We start from the raw sequence: 26,030 nt of genomic DNA, 5'->3' as shown, positions 1-26,030 counted from the left end.
TGACATCACGAAAGGGGCGGGGCAGGCACAAATCTATAAATGGAGGAGCTAGAAGCCGGCAGTGTTAGGTCGTGGGCGGGGAGAGCAGAAGAAACTGACCCAAACATTTAATGGGGCAGCCGGCCCGCACATCACTGTATGGGCTCGGCCTGACTGTCTACCTAACAGATATTTGGCTGAAAATCATCCAGGCATGACTCCATGGGGTGCATCGATGTGGTCCTCTTGAGACAGGCTTGCACCTTGCAAAAGAAATGTTCATTTTTGAGACAATGCTTAGGGAGGCAAGGATAGTTATAAACTATATCATTTAATGAAGTCACTGAACACTAATTAGCTGCACATGAAACAGAAATATATAACTCTGCCAATACTTTGATAAAACAGTGAAGATTCAGACGACAGATACAGACAGCAATGATATTCTTTGTCAGGATGATGTATTGGGTTTCAGAGTAACGGCCTTCGAACACAAACAAAGAGGAATTTTTCCGATTTCAGTCCAGAAGTAATTGCTTTCCATCCATCAGAAATCTCCCCTAAAAAAGAATGACAATACGCATATGAATTCCATGTGTAGCACACCCTTGAGTGTACTTTTGCTGTGTATTAAGGCTGTGTGTGACCAGGCTAACACTGCTTGTAGTGTGCCCCAGACCCCCAGTGTACCCGTGCAACTCCCTGCAACTCCCGGTACCTGGAGTAGATCAATTCAGCAGGATATTCAGCCAGACAGTTTCTTTGCAGTAAACTATAACTTGTTTATTAACAGAGAACAGGGGCAAGGTTGTAGTTCACAAGCACTTCGATGTTCACAGTAATTATAGAGTAGCTTCAAACAGTAGTATTCCCTCCAGGGAGGCAAGGTGCAGCAGATGGCTAATATAATATCATAATATATATCAAAGTTACAGCAACAGTAGACTTGGGGAATAGTTACCACTCTCACTGGGCACTATCCCTTTGGTGAAGCACTAAGGCATGGGTTTCTCAGCCTGAGGTCTTGTATCTTGGCACCGGACTTGATCCTCACCTCACCCACTGTATTCAGCCTGGGATCTTGGGTCTTGGTATCCTATCTGGTCCTCAACTCACCCACTGTAGTCCCTGCACTAGTGGTTCAAATACCACGGGGTCCTAACCCCACTATTTCTCCTCGTTGGAGCCACATCTGCTCACTAGCTACCCTGTGCTGACTTTCACTCCTAGAGCGACTCTTACTGTAATACTATCACTATCTTACACTTAACTAACTTTCCTGGCAGACCTGGACCTGTAGTACCTCACACTGAGGCAAAGTCCCAGGACAGACCCAGACCGCATGGTGCTAAACCCTTTTATATTATCAAACAGTGCCATCTAGTGGACAATCCCCAGGTACTAGTGTGGACCCAGCTAGGGACATAGCTGCCTGAGTTAACTAAAGAACCCTTAGGTGTCCAAATACTAAAGAGGAATGCCTGAGATAAATACACCCAAATCTCAGGGTCTCTACATTCTCCCCCCACTTAGAAACGTCAACGTCCCCGTTGACAAACTAAACAGTTACTTTCAAGTGCACAATAAATCACATTTTAAATAACATTTACTATTTGTACATCACGCTTCAACAGCCTCTCCAGAGGACTGCCCATGGTACAATGGATCCTGTAAACAAAATATTGCAAACATGCATTTTTCCTGAGCACTGTATCAATACTTAAAATGCAACCTCATACTGGGTCCACGGCCGTGGCCCTAAATCCTATTACCTCGGGATTAACCCTTCTATTACCAACACTGTACTTAAATCATGTATTCACATTTCTTTTATTTATGCACTTAGGAGGGAAAAAGGGAATTGGGATTTTGGGACAAGTGTCCCTTAACTATTTACAGTCTCTGGGTTGTTTGCCAAAGTCCTCCTTCCAGGTGGGTGCGATTCACCCCTAGAGTGGCTAAAAATAAAGAACCCACTACAGAGTCCAACATGGTTTCAGTCATGCTGCAGGTCAAACCTGAGTCTCTGTTCTTTAAAAGTCCTGACTCCAGGGGAAGCCTCCCCAACTTGAAGTGTCTCAACCCAGAGGTTAATAACAAAAATACAGCTCCATTCCTTGAAGTCAATTGAAAATATGGTAAAGCAATAAACAAAATTCAACCAAAAGACCTCCAGTGGTCAACTTCAACTTAAGCTGGGGGTGGTTACTTCACCCTCCCCCCACAACAGAAAAACAGCACCCTCCTGGGTGTGGCTCCTAGCACGAGGCTACAAATGACAAGTCCCACAGATGCCGGCTTAAATCATGTAGGTGAACCGCATCTTAGTGTCCTCGTAACTTATATAATATTTTGGGTGCGGCTTCTCCACGGTGCCCCCTTCTGGAACTGGAACATCCACACTGAAATAACGTGGGGTAGGGTTTTTCTTCCCACAGCTGTGGACAGCATGGCGCAAAATGGTGCGTCCCCACCACCACACATTCTCCAGAGACCGCACAAAGCTCCAGGCAGCTGCACGCCTGGCTTGATCAGGGTGGGAGAGAGTATTTCCAATTGTCTTTTCTTTTGCCACAATCTCCTCCACCACCCACTCATCCAGATTTTCCTCCACCTGCTCGTAACCCACAGCAGTGCGTAGGGCATATAATACCCCATTTCCTGTACACACGGAAGTTTATGACCCGCTGTACCCGGGAAACCCTGCAGAAAATCTCAGGATTGGCTCGGCCGGGTACTACCCAGAAGTGTTTCTCTCAGCCCGGGTAATTTTCTTAGGGGCCCAGAAACTATGGGGCAATTTGAACAGAGGCCGGTCGGTGGCTCCATCATCTTCCGCCTCATCCACTGTTCCCTCCATGCCGCTTGACGCACCCTGAGTGACCCCTCTGCTTGGCATATCTGCTCCCTTTGCGGGCCCATCCCTCTTTGCTGCTAGCCTCGGGGTATGGGGGGGGTCCTTCCCTCACGGGTGGCTCTTGGGGGCCCCGGCTGGGGATATTAACACTTACCCCCTCTGGGCGGTTGGAGCGGCGGGAAGGTGGGCGTTGTTCCTCGCGGGTGGCATCCTCCACTTCCTGGGAACCTCTAGAGTGGATCTCCGGCTGAGGCACTTCCTCCGGTTTGCTTTTCACTGGCACCATAATGCTCTCCGCAGCCGCGGGCAGAACTGGTGCTGTTTCAGGTGGGACGGAGGCCTCCGCCACTGCTGGACCCTGCGGGGTGCTGCCCTCCAGGGGGGTCTCTTCCGCTGGACGGTCGGTGATAGTCAGGAGGGCGGTTCTCGCTGTCAGCTCTCGGCGAGGGTTAACCCCCTCTGGATCGGTCGATTCAGACTGAGGGCAATCAGTCCTAGGACAGCCTGGGGTGATCCTTGGATCTTGTCATCCACATACGGCCCAATCCAGCAGCTTTGCTGGCAATGGGGGCATCGACCCCTGACATCATGGAAAGCTGGGTAGGCTTCATGTCGGCAGCGGCCGCAGACGGGAACCATCACGGAATCACCCGAGTCGCTCACCTTTTGAGCGAACACGCCACCCCAGGTATAACGGCGGCTTGTGTCTTTTAGCACGCCAAGAGGCATCACTGCTGAGGTAGATCGGAAGCTACCCTGGTCACTGTCAGACATACTGGACCCTTCTGACGCTCGCTGGATTTGCAATTGCAAGGCTCGCTGCATGCGTCTTCTCCTCTGACCAGCTACTCTCGCACTCAGTCGCAAAATGGCCGCCATGACGTCAGTATAACAGGGGCTCCTCCCTGTTCCCTTTTGGCGCCAAATTCCGCACTTCTGATTGGCTGTTATCCCACCTCCTGGTGTCAGAGGAGGTTGGGCTAAACAGGGTGGTACTGCAGACAATTAGGCCCACGTCACTCACACTTGTTTCGCGCCTTTCTCTGGCGCCAATACACACGATCCTGATTGGTTCTCCCCACCAATCTGGAAAGGTGGCCACAAAACTTTCCAGTCAGCCCTCTCCTTCAGGCAACAGTAAATTTAGGGCGGTCGGAACTCAGGCTGCAAGCTGCGCTAGGCCAAGATGCCTTTTTCCTCTCTGGTCCGGCACTGCAGCGCCTGTCACACTTTTCTCTCACAGCAATGAGTTCAATAAAATGATCCCGGACGAGCCCCCAAATGTAGCACACCCTTGAGTGTACTTTTGCTGTGTATTAAGGCTGTGTGTGACCAGGCTAACACTGCTTGTAGTGTGCCCCAGACCCCCAGTGTACCCGTGCAACTCCCTGCAACTCCCGGTACCTGGAGTAGATCAATTCAGCAGGATATTCAGCCAGACAGTTTCTTTGCAGTAAACTATAACTTGTTTATTAACAGAGAACAGGGGCAAGGTTGTAGTTCACAAGCACTTCGATGTTCACAGTAATTATAGAGTAGCTTCAAACAGTAGTATTCCCTCCAGGGAGGCAAGGTGCAGCAGATGGCTAATATAATATCATAATATATATCAAAGTTACAGCAACAGTAGACTTGGGGAATAGTTACCACTCTCACTGGGCACTATCCCTTTGGTGAAGCACTAAGGCATGGGTTTCTCAGCCTGAGGTCTTGTATCTTGGCACCGGACTTGATCCTCACCTCACCCACTGTATTCAGCCTGGGATCTTGGGTCTTGGTATCCTATCTGGTCCTCAACTCACCCACTGTAGTCCCTGCACTAGTGGTTCAAATACCACGGGGTCCTAACCCCACTATTTCTCCTCGTTGGAGCCACATCTGCTCACTAGCTACCCTGTGCTGACTTTCACTCCTAGAGCGACTCTTACTGTAATACTATCACTATCTTACACTTAACTAACTTTCCTGGCAGATCTGGACCTGTAGTACCTCACACTGAGGCAAAGTCCCAGGACAGACCCAGACCGCATGGTGCTAAACCCTTTTATATTATCAAACAGTGCCATCTAGTGGACAATCCCCAGGTACTAGTGTGGACCCAGCTAGGGACATAGCTGCCTGAGTTAACTAAAGAACCCTTAGGTGTCCAAATACTAAAGAGGAATGCCTGAGATAAATACACCCAAATCTCAGGGTCTCTACACATGTCTTCCTGTAGTCTGGGTTGTATGACAAGCTACACAAGTCTGAATGTCAAGGGTAAGCCAGATGGAGCTTTAAAGGGGTTGTTCATCATTTTTAGTATGAAGTAGAGAGTATTACAGTTTGCAATTGGTTTTCATTTTTCATTATTTGTGTTTTTTTAATTGTTTAGCTTTTTATTCAGCAGCTCTCCAGTTTGCAGTTTCAGCAATCTGGTTGCTATGGTCCAAATTACCCTAGCAACTATGATTGATTTGAATAAGACACTGTAATATGAATAGGAGAGGCCTGAATAGAAAGATGAGTAATAAAAATCAGTAGTGATGGGCGAATTTGCCCCGCTTTCGCGAAATTCAAGAAATGGCGAAAAATTCATGAAATGGCGCCGGCGTCTTGTTTTTGACGCCGGCATCAGTTTTTTTGGTGAAAATGCGCCAGTGTCTAAAAAACAGATGCCGACGTCCATTCTTTTTGACACCGGCGAATTTTCACCATCGAATTTTCGCGAACATTTCGCTAATTTATTTGCCTGCGGCGAATCACGCAAATTCGCCACTAATTCGCGCCTGGCTAATAAATTTGTCCATCACTAAAAATCAGCAATAACAATCAGTGTATAGCCTTACAGAGCATTTGTTTTTTTTTAGTCACCCCCCATTTAAAAGCTGGAAAAAGTCAGAAGTAGGCAAATTATTCAAAACCTATAAAAAATAAATAATGAAGACTAATTGAAAACTTCCTTAGAATTGTCCAATGTATAATATAATGAAAGTTAAGAGTCAGACACAAGGAAGTGAGTTTCCCAAGATGTAATGATCTGTAGACACTTTAGGGAACATATATTGCCAACTAAATGTACTAGTAATATATAGTACAGTTATGTGACCTGTTATCCAGAATGCTTAGGACCGGGGCTTTTCTGGATAAGGGATTTTTTCTGTAATTTGGAACTTCATATTTAAGTCTGCTAAAAATAATTTAAACATAAAATAAGCCCAATAGGATTGTTTTGCCTTCAATAAGGATTAATTATATCTTATTTGGGATCAAGTGCAAGTTACTGTTTTATTATTGCAAAGAAAAGGTTGTAAAATGGTGATTAATTTAATTAACATTAACGGGCAGATTTATCAAGGTTCGAATTCGAATTTTCACGTCTTTTTCTGGTCAAAACTGTCAAATTCAACTGGGGGATTGTTAAAATTCGATTAGAGTTTTTTAAAAAATTGAATTCGATTTGTATCATACTCTGGCCCTTTAAGAACTCAAATTCGACTATTCGCCACCTAAAACCTGCCGAATTGGTGTTTTAATCAATGGGAGACATCCTGGGATTAATTTGGAGTTGTTTGCTGCCTTCCTGACATTCGAGTTTTTTTCATCGAAAAAACTAGAATCGAGTTTTTAAACTCTAATCAAACTCAATTTGAATTCCATTCAAGTTTTCGGGTCAATCCTATTCACCCGCGTTTGGAAAATTGGATTTTTTTAATAAATTTCGACGACGGTTGAATTTCGAGTTCATGGGAGTTTATGGGAGTTTTAAAAAACTATAAATTTGAACTTCCACCCTTGATAAATCTGCCCCTAAGTCTGTGGGAGGTGACCTTCAGTTAATTCGGAGCTTTCTGGATAATGGGTTTCCTGATAACAGATCACATACCTGTACTAGCATATTATATAGTATAGTAGCAGTATTATGATATAGAAATATAATAAGTAATACCTACTTAAACTGCAACAGCCCCAGTGGATTCAAACTTCTTCTTCCTGCCCTCCATACCACTCAGTGCATCAACATTCTTCCTCCAGTCACCTACTTCTCTTATATCCTAAAACACAGGATAAATATAGTATGATAGCACCTATCAATCCAGTAAAAAAGTCTGCTGTATAGAATTTACAGAGACAACGACAGCTCCAGTGATGTCACATAACTTACCTTGTCTACATCTTCCTTTTTGGTTTGCTTGACCTGTTTGAGACTGGCCCGTAGGTCCATGGAGACTTTGTGCTTGGTGCCCAACAGCGCCCGCATCATGGCGTCGGCAGAGAGGCGCACCCTCCTGAGGTTTGGCTTTTTGAACTTGCCACGGAGGTCAAAGATCTTTAGATTCAAGTCTTCGATCTGAAATTAAAGCAAATTGCTTGAGCAATAATGTAAATAATGTTAAACCTATGTCCAGAGTTTCCAGGTACACAATAGAGCCCAGCCTGGTGACATATATGGATATTACATGTGTGGCCCCATATGTTGTGCTGTCACAGTGACACAAGGTTCAATCACAACCCTTTAGGACTGTAGGACTACTAGGAAGAAGAGCATTAGGTCACAATAAACTCTCCCTTCCTTAGCTAAATGGGTCTGGTAGGACAGGCTCCTTTGGGAAAATATGGGGCATCCTTCTGGGAACATTGCTCAATTTGTATCTACACCCAAGTCTCCACCCAAGGACCAACTGGCCTTCTGGGATACTACCTGGTGGTCACCAGTCTCAGTAGCCTCTCTGCCTCTGAGCCTCATGTTATTAACCACCAGCTCAGCACTCTGTACCTATTAGTAGACTCATTTACAATCACTGCCCCATCAGCCATTTTTCTTTGTTGTTGGAGAGCATGTCAGCTGGAGCTTGGCAGGGTTACACTAAATGTTAAATGAATAAAGAAGCTGCCATAGCAGTTTGTCCTCCTACCCAGGGCATGCTATAATAAAAGTATTTTTATTTTTTGTACTGGCAAAGGTGCTAAGCCTCTGACTAAATCTTTAAGCATTGACAAAGAACTAGAGATGATCTGAGTGAAATGCAGATATGAATGTATAGTTCCATTATACACAGTTATTAGTGGGGCCTTGGTATCAGTTTCTATAATGGGTCTCTCACGTCCACATCTTCCATCATCTTCACTGTTGTCTCACAGCCCAGACCCATCAGCAAAGCCCATACCCATCAGCTCAGACCCATCAGCAAAGCCCAGACCCATCAACAAAGCCCAGACCCATCAACAAAGCCCAGACCCATCAGCTCAGACCCATCAGCAAAGCCCAGACCCATCAACAAAGCCCAGACCCATCAACAAAGCCCAGACCCATCAGCTCAGACCCATCAGCAAAGCCCAGACCCATCAACAAAGCCCAGACCCATCAACAAAGCCCAGACCCATCAGCTCAGACCCATCAGCAAAGCCCAGACCCATCAACAAAGCCCAGACCCATCAACAAAGCCCAGACCCATCAGCTCAAACCCATCAGCTCAAACCCATCAGCAAAGCCCAGACCCACTTATACCTACAGTAGGGAGGGCAACAGAAAGGACATATCTATTGCAAAACACAGCACAGAAATCAGTAAATCAATATGATGTACCTAGTGAGGGCTACCTGCCTTGCCCTTGCTCTTCTAAATGTACAATAGGGCAGCAGCCTGTAACTCCCATTTTTAAAGGGCTTGTTCATCTTTAAGTTAACTTTTAGTATAATGTAGGAATTGATATTCTGAGACAATTTCCAAATGGTTTCCATTTTTTTATCGTTTGTAGTTTTTGAGATTTTTGACTTTTTAGTCAGCAGCTGTCTAGTTTGTATTTGCAGCAATCGTGTTGCTGGGGTCCAAATTAACCTAGCAACCATACATTCATTTTTCGATAAGAGACTGGAATATGAATAGGAGAGGCCTGAATAGAAAGATGAGTAATAAAAAGTAGCCATACAGCAGCCTTACAGAGCATTTGTTTTTTTCGATGGGGTCAGTTCTATAACCTACTAAAAGTTAAAGTAAAGGTGAACCATCCATTTAAATCTTAATATCTCAAAAAGTATTTGAGGATAAATCTAAATGACAAATGCTTAAAACATAGAATGTAATATAAAGCCTACATATAACATTTTCTTGGATGAATGCAGTTAAGGTGTTATAATACTGGGCTGGGGCACCATCTAGTGGGTATTCCATGATTTACAAAGCATAATAAGCAAACAAGGGACGTCTAGGATTATTTTCTATTTCCTCGGGTTTGAGTGCTTGAGGTCACTTAAAATATGGTACAATGAAAAGAGCACAGCGTCAGGAGAGGCAGGCAAGCCTTGTCTTTACAGTAAGGACAGGACACCATTGCATCCACCGTGTCCACCGAGATACCAGGAAAACTCCCAGTGGGCCCAGATGTCTGTGGTCTTGCTTCTCACCATTTGGTCTATTTCATGGTCATTCCCTATTTCTTTATGGGAACAAAGAGGCTTAAAAATATAGGAATAGAGTATAGTATTTAGAGAAAAGAGAGAGGAGGTCTAATCGTTTGGAAAGTGGGCCCTCAGTCTAAAGTTTTCTGGTGGGCCCCTGGTATACTAGTCCGACACTGCCTGTGCCTCCTGCTGCTCCCTAACTTGTGCATTTGAATGATATGCCAGCCAGTTATGGGGTGGCAGAGAGACAGCACTCTATTCAAGGGGCTTTGCACTCTGAAATGGAGCACAGAGGTCTGTGGCTGGTCGTGATGGCAGAACGCAGTGTGCAGAAAAATGCCTGGCTGCGGTCTTTATGGAACACTGCATTCTGCCTTGAAAATAATCCCAGTTTTGTATCTACTGCATGTACAGTATTTATAATGTTATGACCTAGGATTAGATTTTCCTAAAGGGAAAATGTGGAAGTTCTTCTGCAAACGACATATTGAGATATATCTTGTGTTCACTAAAGGCACACTGTCTGCCTTAATCACCAGTATGTCTCCTCCCATAGAAAGAAAGGGAAAGTTATGTTCACTGCTGTTAAAGCATTCGGTGGGGGTGCAAGTATGAAGCTCATTCACCTCCAGGCTTCCTGCTCATGGGCTCAAGTATTTTAGATGCAACATGTTGCTTGCTTTAGATGAGTGCGGAGCAGGCAGGACCTTAGTGACGTGGTAAGCCACACTGTACTTTAATAAAAGTATAACCCACGCCAAAGGATGTTTATATCCATCTTATATCTGCTGTATAATTGTTCACATTACCTCAGTGATGTTTTTGTTCACTTTGGCTTCCATGTCATATCTTTCTTCATCTACTACATCGATTCTTGCATGAAGCTCCCGACACAGGTCCTAAAAGATATATCCAACTATTATTCTTTGGTGCATTTGTGTTGGTTATACCAGACCTGCTTCTTTGCCATTATCTTATTATGCTTAAAAATCTGCCTTCTCAAGATGGGTACCCTCTCCTCTCTACTTGATGGGGCTACCCTATGTCTCCGACCATTACAAACATATCTCTACTCTCCTCCTCTATCAAGTTTTATGTTGGTCACAGGTTCCATGTGTTTCAGGCTCACTACCTGCAGTTCAGAGAGGGATAAGCCGGACAGTTGTAGAGGCTGACATTGTTCTGCAAGGTATCTCTCCTTCTCGAGAGCTCTCTCCTCTTCCTCATGTTCCATTTCTGCCTTAGCAATCTGCAGCATCAAACTCTGAAATTAGAGAGAAGATAAGCTTGAGAATGTTGCACTGAAAACCATTCTGACATTCGGTAACATTCTAATAAGAAATGTCATGTTGTTGTTGTTGTTAGAGAACAGCAGGAACTGTATTCTTAAATGGAGCACAGACATCGAGCCATCCCCTCTTTTACCTTCAGCTGGAGCTTCCGTGATGCAGAAATCTTGGGTTTTATCTGAGTGAAACAAAGAGAGCAGGATCAGTATTAAATTATTTGCTATGATTTATGTGGTTTCATCCTATACAGTTATGCGATTCATTATCTGAAGACCCAAGACAAGGCCCGCAATAGACTCCATTTTGTCCAAATAATCCATCTTTTAAAAAATGATTTCCTTTTTCTCTGTAATAATAAAACAGTACCTTGAACTTGATCCCAACTAAGATATAATTAATCCTTATTGGAAGCAAAACCAGCCTATTGGGTTTATTTAATGTTTACATGATTTTCTGGTAGACTTACGGTATGAAGATCCAAATTACAGAAAGATCTGTTATCGGGGAAACCCCAGGTCTATCTAAGAAAGTTCTAGAAGCTTTATTGAATGACAGCATCAATTTGGGATAAATAGGCATTTGCTACATGGGATAGGTGGATCGCACTGAAGTGGGTGGGTTCAATAACCTCTGCTTGGAGTGATCTTACCTTAACCTGTGGTTCTGTGGCATAGGCCCGATAGTTAGCGGAGGAGCGCCGGCGGATGAGAGGTGGAGGAGCTGCAGGAGGAGGAGCAGGTTTTGGTGGTTCAGGGGCCACCACTTCCTCTTCTTCTTCTTCTTCTTCAACATAATCTTCCTCCTCTTCTTCATACTAATACAAAACATTCAAAGTGTCATTATAATATCTCCCTGATACTGCCCTGTCAGTGAACATGAAGCTGTTTAGTTCATTGCAAGGCACATTGCTCTCAGCGGGAGAATAATAAGTGTGAGTGTAATAATTCAGTAATGCGGTTTATGCAAGTGCCATCTGGCTCTACTGAAACACTGTGATGTTATGGCCCGTGTGATTCATGGGGAAGTCCTGCATCTCCTGCTGTTGTGCTGTTTGCCGCACAATTAAATTTGTCAGAACCAATCTGGTACAATACATCTGAAATATGATTTATAAGGGCAGAGGCAGTCAATGTGTTGATTGGCTGCTGCTGCTGAACTACAGGTCCCATCATTATAAGGAACTTAGGAAAATAAAGGAGCATGGCTCATGAATGATTGGAGATGAAGGGGAATGTATAGGACTACATTGCATGAATGCACTCGTTCATTGCTTGTCTATGTTATGGAATGGCACCAAATGGGAGTATTTCATGGGTTCTAGTACATGAGACACAATTAGAGATCAGACAGTGTGTGGGTATACAGAACTACAGGAAACAAGAAAATATTACTTACGGTCACCTCTTCCCTGTAGGAAGAATGGGGAGAAAAAATAATAAATGCTTAGAATATGGAGCATGATAATAAAGAACTAAAGAATGGCTAAACATGGTCAATGTTCTTTAACTGGCCTTAAATGATAAGTAAACCCTCAAAATAAGTCATTTCCAGGATGACCATGAAGTAGTCAAGGAGGTTGTCAGGAGAAAGACAGAGGCTGCTCAGATGTTCTACTGGTGAGGAAAGATTTGAGAAAGGTTTCTAATTTAAAAGTATTCCCATACCCTGATTTCCCTCATTTTACACAGTTTTTTTGTGGTCCCACCAATATAGAATACATATTGTGTTTCCCTGATTTTATACCATTTTTATGGCTCCCCTGGAAAATGTATAACGGGGTTCTATGTAGCATTTTTAATCACACAGGGAGGGTTGAATATGTCATGGAAAACATCGTTCAACAACGAGGTGCAACCAAAGTGTCGGACTGTACTTATATAGTTTAAAACCATATCAGAAGGTCAGATGTAATTTTTTGCTAAATCTAAGCAAGCTTTCCACCATTTTTCATGAAAACATGGTCATCCAGAGGCTGCGATTTACTGGAGCTGATACTCACTCATCAGACATCTTGTCCGGGCTCTAAGGAAACAAACAGAATAAAGGTTTATCAATAAACAAAGAAGAAACAAATGAATAGCTGTCCTATGTACTAACCAATAGGTTTAGAATATATACCATCATATTAATGTCATTTATGTAAGAAAAGACCCACGTTTTTAAAAGGTATCAGTGAGCCTGGAACTTAATTTTACGCTTTCTGGAGTATGGATGCTGAAACTTGTAATTCTAACAGCCGGAGGATATCTATGATCTAGAACTCGAAGTTTTACTGTCCACGTTAGGCATCAACAAAACATGAGTGGAACTGATGCCACCACTGATCTGTGCCCTGTGTCCGCCCTGCGCTGTTATTCTACATTCTGAATTGGAGGTGGACACCACATATACAACATGAGAACCCCAACTTTTATTTCACCTGCAATTCAGCATGCTTGGATTTATTTTCATTACACACTAGTCTACATGGTATTGGTGTCATTGTCTCAGTTGGTACAGGTAACATGCCATCCAGTTGATTGTTCTACACTCTATATTTATTCTCAGCAGAACATAAACGGGGGAAAATATCTCATGAATCAAGTGGGATTGGAATATCCCATGCTTGGAGCAGGTTCCTTGCTTGCAGATTAAGACCAACAATTGAACTTATTTATATCCATTGTGGTGCCTTGAAGAAGAAGCTGGAAGTGTTCTGCTTACATAGTTACCCACTGAGCTTTCCAAGGGTCCAGATGGACAACCAAAGTCTGGGTCACTGGGTCACTTCCCTTAGAGCCTTAGCATTGAGATCATTTATATCCTTGCGAGGCTGGTACAATAACAGTCAGGTGGCACCGCAAAGACCATCCTGGCTCACTAGCACCAACCATGTGCAAGGACGTCCTTAATAACCTGTTTGCCAGCAGTTATTGGAAAGTTATTGGAGAGTAAGACTGGCCTATTAGATTAACATAGTAACATAGTAAGTCAGTTTGAAAAAAGACGCATGTCATCAAGTTCAACCTTTTAACCTGCCTAACTGCCAGTTGATCCAGAGGAAGGCAAAAAAAAAACCCATTTGAAGCCTCTCCAATATGCCTCAGAGGGGGAAAAATTCCTTCCTGACTCCAAAATGGCAATCGGACTAGTCCCTGGATCTACCAATGAAACTAAAAATGGACCCAAGCTGTAGTGGGTCCCACCTAGGACAATTTCTATCTTTATTTTTACTGATGGCCTATATTAAAACTTACATGGTTTCAAGTTCTCTGGTGGGTCTGACTCTGGTGAGTCAGTTCCTAATAACATTACAGTCCTGCAATAATAAATACAGTGTAGATGGAAAGTAGGGTGAGCAAGAGGAAATTCTTCCCGTCTGCCAGCTAACACAAATATTTATTTCAGGTGCTATGTATATACAGTACTAGGGATGCACCAAACCCTGCTTTTCAGGGTTCAGCTGAATCCCTAAATCCAGGGGTATGGTTTTGTCTGAATACCAAACTAACCCTTCTGCATTAGAAAAGCTGGTCAAATCCCAAACCAAATCTGGGATTCGGTGGTGTTTATTTGTTGTGTTTTACTACTGACAAGTTTGTTCATACCAACAGGGGAATCGCTATTTATTGTGCAGCATTCCCAGTGCTATTGTGTGGGTGCTGTGTCTGATGTTACACACTGACTGACCTCTATGGTTTTGGGGGAGCTGTAATAGATATTGTTGAATTCTCTCCTATCTCTCCCACGGCGTCATAATAGGGATATGATTACAGGTTAATTCAAGGTTATAGAAACCTTGAATTAACCTGCTAATAGGAATAAGCTTTATATTCAGGAGCTCTTCAGTTTGCTGCATCAGCCATCAAGTTGCTAGGGTCTTAATGACCCTAGAAACCATGCACTGATTTGAATAAGAGAGTGGAATATGAATAGGAGAGGGGCTGTATAGAAATATGAGTAATAAAAAGTAGCAATAAAAATTAATTTGTAGCCTTATAGAGCATTAATTTTTAGATAGGGGTCAGTGACCCCCATTTGAAAACTGTGAAGAATCAGAAGAAGGCCAATTAAAAGGTTTCTTAGCACTGACTATTCTATAACATACTAAACGTTTACTAGAAAGTAGAACATTTGTCAAGATGTTGTCTATTTGCAAATAGTGATTAGACAAATGCACATTTTATAGGTGAAAGAAAAGAAATGTTTATTTTATGGTATTACTGGTCCAGACAATGAGTCATGCCTATAGCAGCTTACAGTCTATGAAAATAAAGAAATGGTCTTTTCAGATTATTTTGCGTTAGCAAAGGTGCCTGTATTTCTGTTTGGAAACATAAGGGGACATTTATTTAGACCCCAGACAAAAGTGCAAGGGCAACAAGGAGTGCAAACGTGGGTGTCTTAGTGCTCAGTGATCATTTCTGGGTTCCGGCTGCATTATGCACCTTGCGCCTTTTAAAACCTTGATGTGAGATGCAGAGCACAATACCAGAGGGTGCAAGATATCCCCATTCTTATTACCTGCTGTATCTGTCCCATTATTGGAACTAATTATGCAGAGCACAGTAGAGTTGTGTTGAGTCGGCCTAGGTACCATTTTAATTGGACAGAATGAAATTTGGGGACTGGTAGAAATCCATGGAACACCATAGGACTTTAAAACATTTTTTCTAATGAATGAGATTCCCTTTATAAAAAATATTTGTGCCCTGTGATAAACCCATGTACAGCTGTCCAGCTAGCATGTTGGGAATTTCAGCTGGGCGCTCATTGACTGGACATCACAAATCTATTTCTATCCCTATAGAGTCCTGTAAATAAACGTTCCCATACAGTCAAGCGGATTTCCATTAATGGAAGGTCGCAATCTAACGTTTCCTGGTTGTTTTGTTCAAAAAGTGTGGCTTAATCACGTGTCAAGATTAGAGTATAAATAAGGACTGGCTATTGACTCTTCCATAGATTAGACTGTCAGGCCCCCAGCAGCCCCATATTTGGTCTGAATGCAGGGATTAAAGAGATAAGGCACATGGAATGGTTGTGCCTGAGTGATTGCTGGTAGTTACAGACCACAAAGAACAGGCTTTCTACAAAGGACAATTAGGACTATTACCCACAGACCTTCTCCCGTTGGGGAAATTAAATAAATAATATACATATAATGAAATATGTAGTCACTGTACAAGAAGGCTCAGAATTGCTGCCTGTTGCATCTGAAAGCAATACTTCAATTGTCCTTTTAGCACTGCTGGTTCTGACTCTTGAAACAGGTCTAAAGCCAGCTGTCCTCCACCCAAAACTGCTTTAAAGGGGTTGTTCGCCTTTGACTTAACTTTTAGTATGACGTAGAGAGTGATATTCTGAGACAATTAGAAATTAGTTTTCATTTAGCTTTTTTTTGTTCAGCAGCTCTCCAGTTTGCAATTTCAGCAATCTGGTTGCTAGGCTCCAAATTTCCCTAGCAACCATGCATAGATTTTAATAAACATAATTAGGAGAGGCCTGAATAGAAAGATGAGTAATAAAAAGAAGTAATAACAATACATTTGTAGCCTTACAGAGCATTTTTTTTTTAGATGGGGTCAGCGAGTCCCATTTGAAGGTTGGAAAGAGTCAGAAAATATTTAAAAAGAATATTATAAAAAGAAAAGATGAGGGCCAGTTGAAAGTTCTTTAGGAGGCAGACGAAGACAAATAATTAAAAAACACTGAAAAATAAATAATGAAAGTATCCAAAAATCATAAAAATGAATTAATGAAGACCAATTGCAAAGTTACTAGGTATAGGCTATTCTATAACATCATAAAAGTTAATTTAAAGGTCGAAGCCATTACATGATCTATTACCTGAATGATAATTCATTTGAAAGAGAGAGAGCAGTTTCTGGGAGCCATGCTGTACCCCGATAGAGTTAACACTTTGCCAAAAGCAGATCCCTTATCATAGAGCCAAGGCTCTCCTGCTGTCATGCTCCATTAGTAATGAGATCAATACATTATTATTTTGCAAACTCTCATCAATCTGCTGTGACGTTTATTGGCCGTTACCAAATTTGCCAGCTGTCTTGATGATAAAAACCCTCTCTGGAAAGTTGTTTTGATGTGAACTAAAATTGTTACTCGAACTGCGGAATTACCCAACTGGGCACATGTGAAGGGCACAAAAGCATCAGAAAGGTCCTTTGAGCTCGGTGGCAGCAGCAGCAGCAAGTCAGCTCATGTCCATGGGGCTCATGTTCAAGGGGCTGGTTATTTTTAGCAACTGTTGGCTAAACAGTGAATCCCTATTGATAGAGACGGCTCCCGGATTATGGTTATTTGACCTCAAACATGTGCAAGAGACTACACTTAAAGCCGGCCATGAGCAGGCAGAGGTTGAATACTCCCCTCCCTATTGCCTTGTGTCGCCCCAGCACTGTTAGGGGACAGTGCTAGGACTATTTTCTGGCCATTCAACAGTAATTATAGAGATGGTTACTGGCGAGTAGGCTAAAAGCTTCAGGGTGCCCAGGTTTCCTTCAGTAATGAAAGAGCACAAAAGCATGAAATGCATAGCAAGGTGCCAGGATTTTACAGAGGTATAACTATAGAGAAAGGCCTTAATTCATGAGCAATTTCAATACACACAGGTAGAACAGCTTCTGCACGTTCTGAAAGGCCCCAACTATTTGCTGGGACCCCCGTAACATATAATTATGCTGCTGTGTTCATATACATGCATTTTTTAAGATTACAGCCACCTCTACCTGCTCCATTAGTTTTTGGCCTATGAGGACTCTGAGCAACTAATGTATGGGGTCAATTTGCCCCCTTAATATGCTTCTAGTGAGCCACTGGCTGTCCCCATGAGCAAGAAGGGGTGGGGCTATTATTATCAGAGTTAGGTCAGTTGGATGATAAAAATACGAAGAACTGAACTGTTATTTTTCATCTGTCTACACAACCAGCTAAGATTTCTTTTTTAATAGACAATTTTTATAACACAACTATTGAATTCAAGGAGGAAATACACAAGAATAGAGTAGAATGAGTAACGTTAAATAAAGGTCTGGATGGTGTTCATCCCAGGGTACTAAAAAAGTGATTGCCAAATTGCTAATGTGGTGCCACTAATTAAAAAGGGATCCCGTTCTCAGCATGAAAACAGTAGGCCTGTTAGGTTAGGGGTAATAAAGTAGGGATGCACTGAATCTGGGATTTGGTTCGGGATTCGGCATTTTTCAGCAGGATTCAGATTTGCCAAATCCTTCTGACCGGCCGAACCTAATCTTAATTTTCATATACAAATTAGGGGCGGGAGGGAAATTGCGTGACAAGGAAGTAAAAAATTATTTGGATTTGGTTCGATATTCGGCCGAATCTTTCACAAAGTATTCGGGGGTTCAGCCAAATCCAAAATAGTGGATTCGGGGCATCCCTATAATAAAGTATAAGGTACTTGGCTACATTGCAAATAATTCTAGTTTATGCCAGCTTGGTTTTTTGCATAATGGAATTGCCTTCTGTGAGGCAGTGAGTAGGAACCTAAACGCGAGGATGGCAGTGGATGTGATCAACTTTGTAAAAGCATTTGATACAGTGGTTACAGAAGGTTACTGATTAAATTAAGGAATGTTGGCCTGGAACATAGTATTTGTACCTGGATAGAGAACTGGCTGAAGGATAAATTACAAAGAGTGGTGGAACATTTTCTGATTTTACCAGTGTTGTTAGTGGAGTACCGCAACTGGAAAATGAGGTTCAATGTTGATAAATGCAAGGTTACTGTATGTAGCACTAACATAAATGTGAGTTATACACTTAATGGTAATGTATTATGGTTATCATTTATCAACAAACATTTGGGGATTTTTGTTTACAAGCTAGTTTATGTGAGTGTATAAATAGGTCCGTCTGTGTGAGTTTGTATATATATATATATATATATATATATATATATATATATATATATATATGTGCGCTGGGGTTCATTTGGAGAGGTTGAACTTGATGGACTTTGGTTTTTTTTTTCAACCAAACGTAACTATGTAGAATGAATAATATTATGGGAACGGTGAACCAGTTGTAGTGTATGACAACGAGCCACTTGCCTTTTCAATAATGACCTGATTGATTTCTTTCCAAAAATGCAGTTCCTTATTTAAACACTAGATGGGGACCTGATACCACAGAGGAGTACTTATTTACACACCTGATTATTTAAAATAAAACTAGTAAAACTCTCAAGCTGCCCATACATAGGGAATCTGCTCATTAGCCAAACGAGCGGTTCTCTCCCTGATATGTCCATCTTAAGGGGGGCGATATGAGCTGATCTGTTCATGGGCCATAGGGGATCACAAGAAGAATGCCGGTGGTCGTATTTTTAAACCTGCCCGATCGACATCTGGCCGACTTTAAGCCGGAAATCGATCGGGGAAGCCAGTCAGAGGAACCCATACACTGCCCAATAAGCTGCTGACTTAATCTGTTGGCAGCTTATATCTGTCCGTGTATGGGGGCCTTAAGGGCGTATTAGTTAAGGAGAACAAAGTGTAAACCATCGGCACAATGTTTCTTTCACCCACGGTGCAACTCTGCTTCCCAGGATTTGAGTGCAATGGTGCAGCCACATCATCTTGCACCAAAGGAGCAACAATTTGTACAAATGTGCACAATTTGAATCTCCAAGTAGCACTTGGACAAGACATGAGACTCCCTTCAACTGTCTGTGAGTATAGGTGAAGACAAGGAACTACAAGTGCATTGTTAATGGCATATTATGGTATTGGGGTAAGAAAATAGATAGAGCCCAAACCTTCTTGCATGGCCTGGCTGGGGGCCCCTCTTCTACAGTTCCGGATCTAATTCAATAGTCTGGTATTCAAACTAATGTGATCAGAATGGCAAATGTGTATCTGGAAAGATAAGATGCCAGTATCTCATCCACTGTAGAAGCAATGTTGCCTGTACAATGCCACTAGCTCTGAGAATGAGAAGGAGGATGAGGGATAAGCCGTCTGTAGAGAGATAGGTGGGAATACGAGGAGAAACACTGAAATTGTTTCTATTATTTATGAAGTGGTTCAGTATGACTGTTGCACAAGTCCTATTAATAGGGAAAGGCACAGCGTCGGCATCAAACAGCTGAACCATGGGATCAGTACTGAGCCAGAGATACAGGCACAGTGTGTTCTGCTTGGAATCTGCTCAAGGCTGAGCTGCTGATGCACACGGAGAAGGCACCTGCCGCACAGGCTTTTAGCCCCTTTGTCTGCACTGGATGCCAGAGCCCAGACAGATATATAATATAATAGTATAGATATATAGTATAATGGTATGCCAAGAATAAGAGCACATCATTTTCAAGGTAACACTTTAGATGTGGCTGCTGTCATACAGGTTCTTCAGTAGCTATTCAATGATGATTACGAGCAAGCCAGACGTCTAACTATGGGCCCTGGTGCAAAATCTGGTGTATATCTCCCATCCTTACCTGTCACCTGTTCCTAACATCATCTGGCAAAAAATATATACAGGTATGGGACCTGTTAATAATAAGCACAATCTTTCTTACCATATCAAAAGCAATATATCCAAGGATGATCAGCGGCGTAAGGCTACCGGAGAAATAAACAACAAACATAGAAAATATATCGTGTAGTATTTTAACTCCAAGGTCTTCCACCGCCAGTGCAAAATCAAACTGAATTGTGCTCAGTTCTGTCAATTATTTCTATATTGAATGGTATTTCTATTTAAAGGGCAACTGAGCTAAAGCATTGAGCACAATTCCCGTTTAATTTTGCACAGGTGGTGGAAGATCTTGGAGTTAAAAAAACGACACTATATATCTTCTATGTTTGTTGTTTAATTCTCCGGTATCCTTACACCGCTGATTACTATTGAATATATAATAATCTCCTGACCAACTGATACAATGCAATGAGATAATGGTCCTTTAAAATTGCAACCACATTTGGAGCCACTTGGTCTAAAATGACCCATGTATAATCATTACAGATATATTGATGACACACAGAGGACAAACAGAAATTAGGCATGGTCGTTAATAGAATCAGGGTCGGACTGGAGCATTGGGGGGCCCACCAGGACTGCAACCCAAAAAGCCCTCCCAGTCACCAGGGGCCCCCTACTGACCTTTACACCCTTCCCCTGTGCGCATGCGTGAACAGCCGTGCATCTCGCACATGCGCAAACAGTTGCCCGCATGTGCGAAAAGCTCCACGCTAATAAGGGGAGCAGATCTGGGCCAGTGGGGGCCAGGGCCCACCGGGTTTTTTTTCCGGTGTCCTGCCAGCCTAGTTTGACCCTGAATAGAATCCTTAGAACATACCATTATTCAGGACTCACCTCTAAGGTTTTTTCATAGCTTGTGTTGGGGGGATACTAAAAGCCACTATTCTGCTATTCTGAGCATAGTTCAGCAGGAAAACTTAAAAGTATAGTTGACCCATAGAGGGTTATTTATGAAAGGTCGAGTTGTTTTTTCCACAAAAGTTTTCGAGGGTATTTTTTCAGTCAAAAATCAATTTTTCGGGTAAAAAAAACTTGAAATTTTCAAGATTTATTATACCCCGTACCTGGCAATAGCTTGTATCCAAAAATACTCCAGCTAAAACCTGTCGAGGTCATGTAGGAGTCAATAGCAGAGGTCCCTTGAACCATTTGAAGATATTAATTGCCTTTATGATGTTTGGGGGGTTTTTTTTCAGAGGGTTTTGGCCAAAAACGCAATAAATATGAGCGATTCGAGTCTTTTCCCGTTGAAAACTCGATCAATTCAAGTTTTCGGGTTGTTAACCCTGAACTCGCTGATTCGAAAGCATTCGAGGTGTGAGTTCATTCGAGGTCAAAACTCACATACAGTAGCTCTAAAATGTGCCCTTTGATAAATAACCCCCTTAATGTCATGCTGACACAGCACAGGAATGTCACTTCCCTAGCAGCCAAGACTAATGAGAGCCTGGTCCAGGCTGTAGTTATGGATATACAGATCCCTAGAGACAGGATAAAACACATAATAAAATTGTATGCACAATGGTCATATCCCTGTCACCAGCCTGATTGCTGCTGAACTAAAGCCCCCAATATCTAACATAAGTTATAGTTCAGCAAGAGCCAGACTCGATGGAGAGACACCCTAGATCCACATATACCTGGCACGGAAACATACCCGAGTCAATGATCCCTGCTACCTTACCTTTAGCTGCTGCTGGATAATGGGGGACGAGAGAGGGTCTCAGGGAGTGTTGGGACTAAAAGGCAAATTGCTGGAATGTTATAAAGGGGAGAGGAGCTGACTATTCCATGTAAGGTATTGAGCAGGGAGAAGGCAGGAACAAAGCCTGTCCTATCTGACTGTCACTTTGCTTATCACAGTGTGCCAGACATTCCTTAGCCAAGCTCCTATTCTCTTACACACAAAGCCTGCATGTATTATAGGCCATATTATACTGTATTATAAGGCGTATTACAGGTATACTGTACTATAGGCCATATACTGTACTATAGGCCATATACTGTATTATAGGCCATATTATACTGTATTATAAGGCTTATTACAGGTATACTGTACTATAGGCTATATAATGTATTATAGGCCATATTATACTGTATTATAAGGCTTATTACAGGTATACTGTACTATAGGTCATATACTCTATTATAGGCCATATTATACTGTACAGGTATGGGACCTGTTATCCAGAATGCTCTGGGCCTGAGGTTTTCCAAATAAGGAGGTCTTTTCGTAATTTGGATCTCCATACAATAAGGGGGTTATTTACTAGACTTTGAATTTATCTGGTCGAGCATTTTGGTTTTTTTGGAGATTTATTAAAGCTTCAATCCGAAAATCTGCCATCTCCGAGCTGCTGAGGTTGTGTATAAGTCAATGGCAGAGGTCCCTATCCTATTTGGAAGTTTCTGTGGTCTGCGCTGAAATTAGTCCGAATTCCAACCATTTCAGGCAAAAAACTGAAAAATGTGGCCGATCCAGGAAAACCCCCCGAAATATAGTATGATTTGGGTTTTCGCTCGATTTTATCGGGTTTTTACCCGAACCAATTAAATCAAGCCTTTTTAATAATAATTAAGGTAAAATTGCCTATGGGATTTTTTTTATTAAAATAATGAGATCAATTCAGATTTTCAGATAACCCCCTAAGTCTACTAAAAAAAATCATTTAATCATTAAATTAACCCAATGGATTTGTTTTGCCTCCAACAGGGTTTAAAGGACCAGTAACGTCAAAAAATGAAAGTGTTTTAAAGTAATACAAATATAATGCAATGTGTTTGCTTCAGAAACACTACTATTGTTTATATAAATAAGCTGCTGTGTAGCCATGGGGGCAGCCATTCAAAGGAGAAAAGGCTCAGGTTACACAGCAGATAAGCTCTGTAGAACATAATGGTGTTATCTGTTATCCACTATTTAACCTGTGCCATATAGCCTTTTTTCAAATACCACCATTGCTACACAGCAGCTTGTTTATATGAACTATAGTAGTATTTCTGAAGCAAACACATCAGTTTTACCAGTGCAGGGCAACACTACATGATATTTTCATTACTTTAAAACACTTTCATTTTTTGGTTCCTTTAGGGGTTGTTCACCTTTAAATGAACTTTCAATAAGATGTAGAGAGTGATATTCTGAAACAATTTGTAATTGGTTTTCATTTTTTATTATTTGTAGCCTCTGAGTTATTTAGCGCTTTATTTGGCAGTTCTCCTGTTTGCAATTTTAGCAATCTGGTGGCTAGGATCCAAATGACCCTAGCAACCATGCACTGATATGAATAAAAGACTGGAATATGAATAGGAAAAGGCTTGAATAGAAAAAATAGTAATAAAAAAACTCTAATCAGAAGTAAATACCTTCTGATTTCAGAAGGCTTCACTTTGTAATAAAAAGTAGCACAATTAACACAATTAATTTGTAGCCTTACAGAGAATTTGCTTTTTTATATGGGGTCAGTGACCCCCATTTGAAAGCTGGAAAGAGGCAAAAAATTCAAAAACTATAAAAAATAAATAAATAATGAAGACCAATTGAGAAGTTGCTTAGAATTAACTATTCTATAACATACTAAAATTTATCTCAAAGGTGAAACATTCCTTTAATTAAATCTTACTTGGGGTCTATCTATCTTACTATGGGACCTATCATCCTGAATGCTTGGGACCTGGGCTTTCCGTAATTTGGATCTTCATAGTCTACTAGAAAACATTAAATAACCCAAATAAGATGGTTTTGCTTCCAATAAGGACTAAGGACTAATAAAAAAGCTACTGTTCTATTATTACAGAGAAAGAGGAAATCATGTTTAAAAATTTGGATTATTTGATTATAATGGAGTCTATGGGAAAAGGACTTTCTGTAATTCTGAACTTTCTGGATAATGGGTTTCCGGATAACGGATACCATACCTGTACAAGGTGCTGTTTTATTATTACAGAGAAAAGAGCAAATCATTTTTAAAATTGTGAAATATTTGATTAAAATGGAGTCTATGGGAGACGGACTTTCCATAATTCTGAACTTTCTGGATAATGGGCTTAGAGATAACGGATCCCATACCTGTACAAGGTACTGTTTTATTAATACGGAGAAAAAGCAAATCATTTTTAAAATTGTGAATTATTTGATTAAAATGGAGTCTATGGGAGATAGCCTTGCCCTAATTTGGAACTTTCTGGGTTACCGGTTTCTGGATAATGGGTCTGTACTATAGGACATAAAATATTGCATTATAGGCCATATTATACTGCATTATAAGCCATATTATACTGCATTATAGGCCATATTATACTGCATTATAGGCCATATTATACTGCACTATAAGCCATATTATACTGTCTTATAGGCCATATTATACTGCATTATAAGCCATATTATACTGCATTATAGGCCATATTATACTGTACTATAAGCCATATTATAGTCTTATAGGCCATATTATACTGCATTATAAGCCATATTATACTGCATTATAGGCCATATTATACTGTACTATAAGCCATATTATACTGTCTTATAGGCCATATTATACTGCATTATAGGCCATATTATACTGTACCATAGGCCATATTATACTGTACTATAGGCCATATTATACTTCATTATAGGCCATATTATACTGCATTATAGGCCATATTATAATGCATTAGGGATGCACCGAATCCAGGATTCGGTTCGGCCTTTTTCAGCAGGATTCGGCCGAATCCTTCTGCCTGGCCGAACCCTAATTTGCATATGCATATTTTGCATATTTGCATATGCAATTTAGGGGCGGGAAGGAAATGTGTTTCCCTTCCCACCCCTAATTTGCATATACAAATTAGGGTTCGGATTCGGTTCGGTATTCGGCCGAATCTTTCGCGAGGGATTCGGGGGTTCGGCTGAATCCAAAAAAGTGGATTCGGTGCATCCCTATAATGCATTATAAGCCATATTATACTGCATTATAGGGCATATTAGTGGAATAAAGAGTTGACTGTTTAGAATGTACTTTTAGATCTGGAAAAGGAAATATGTTAAATCTTTGCCTGTACTTGTAATACAACCACATTTACAAGTTGGTATTGTGACTGTGCAGAGGCATCCCCTTATCCTTCTCTAGTGAGAGGTGATAACTGCTCCAGGCATTGACCCTTTAAGTGGGATGTAAACTCAAATATAACATGGTGCCTAATGAAAAAAAAATGTCATTTCAATCAACTTTCCAATATCCATTCATTTGGATTGCTTTTAAGCTTACTTGTAAATGCAATTACTACTCAAAGTTCATGTTCCTTCTCTTTATTGGAAACAATTTAATCAGAAACCAGCTGATATGAGAAACGAGGGGTCACTTACACACTATGATTTACACAATCATAGAAAAATATTGTTGTCCCTTGGGGAGAACAATATGCAAAGTGCAAAATAAATGCTACAATCGGCCAATCTTTTGCACTCTGCACACTGGGTTCTGTTGTTTTAGCACTGGGCGCGGTTCTTGCATTGATGCAGGAGTTTGCGCCTCTTTGCAGAGCACAGTCACCTGCTGATTACCCCTCGAATTCAGCGTCAGCTCTGTGATTGGTCTACATGCCCCCCCCTCTGCCTCCCCTCATCAATAGACACACAAGTTAGGGAGCGCCAGAGGCCTCTGCACCGATTAGAAATCCAGGGCTCAGTGCAGCATTCACAGCAGCAAGTGCCTCTAGGATCAGTAAAGTACTAGGCTGGAGTACATCTAACTTCTGCTACATTGGTTCAAGAGTCAGAATTTTCAGTGCAGAAACTAATAAACAGGCACTGCTTTAAATAACAATTCAACAATACATTTATAAATAGCTTTAAAAACACTGAAAACGTGAAATTAATGTATAGGTATGCAACCTGTTATCCAGAATGTTCAGACCTGGGGGATATTTCTACTAGGAAACCATGAAAACATTAAATAAACCCAATAGGCTGGTTCGGCTTCCAATAAGGATTAATTATATCTTAGTTTACACCAAGTACAAGGTACTGTTTTATTATTACA

At 41.5% G+C, this 26,030-nt stretch overlaps 1 protein-coding gene across 2 annotated transcripts; it reads right to left on the bottom strand.

Annotated features, from left to right (window-relative positions):
- Positions 1-291: 291 nt before the first annotated feature.
- Positions 292-21,777, bottom strand: tnni3.L (troponin I3, cardiac type L homeolog). Of its 2 annotated transcripts, none has more exons than XM_018224575.2 (10): positions 21,692-21,777; positions 12,506-12,528; positions 11,902-11,914; positions 11,156-11,320; positions 10,643-10,684; positions 10,350-10,481; positions 10,027-10,116; positions 6,981-7,166; positions 6,765-6,870; positions 292-539 (listed from the first exon to the last, which is right to left on the bottom strand). In XM_018224575.2, the coding sequence occupies exons 2-9, from the start codon at positions 12,514-12,516 to the stop codon at positions 6,769-6,771; spliced, it is 741 nt and encodes a 246-aa protein (XP_018080064.1). In that variant the 5' UTR covers positions 12,517-12,528; positions 21,692-21,777; the 3' UTR covers positions 292-539; positions 6,765-6,768.
- Positions 21,778-26,030: the final 4,253 nt, after the last annotated feature.

The sequence above is a fragment of the Xenopus laevis genome, chromosome 7L, assembly GCF_017654675.1.
Source record: "Xenopus laevis strain J_2021 chromosome 7L, Xenopus_laevis_v10.1, whole genome shotgun sequence".
In the NCBI taxonomy this organism is placed as follows: Eukaryota; Metazoa; Chordata; class Amphibia; order Anura; family Pipidae; genus Xenopus; species Xenopus laevis.
This window is presented reverse-complemented; position numbering and strand designations above follow the sequence as displayed.

Bases quoted from the DNA above. Each gene is read 5' to 3' on its own strand.
- tnni3.L (XM_018224575.2), bottom strand. The intron at 10,685-11,155 runs GTAAGATCACTC...TGTTTCACTCAG, and splicing joins CCACAGAACCACAGGTTAAG to ATAAAACCCAAGATTTCTGC. The intron at 6,871-6,980 runs GTAAGTTATGTG...CCTGTGTTTTAG, and splicing joins AAAAGGAAGATGTAGACAAG to GATATAAGAGAAGTAGGTGA.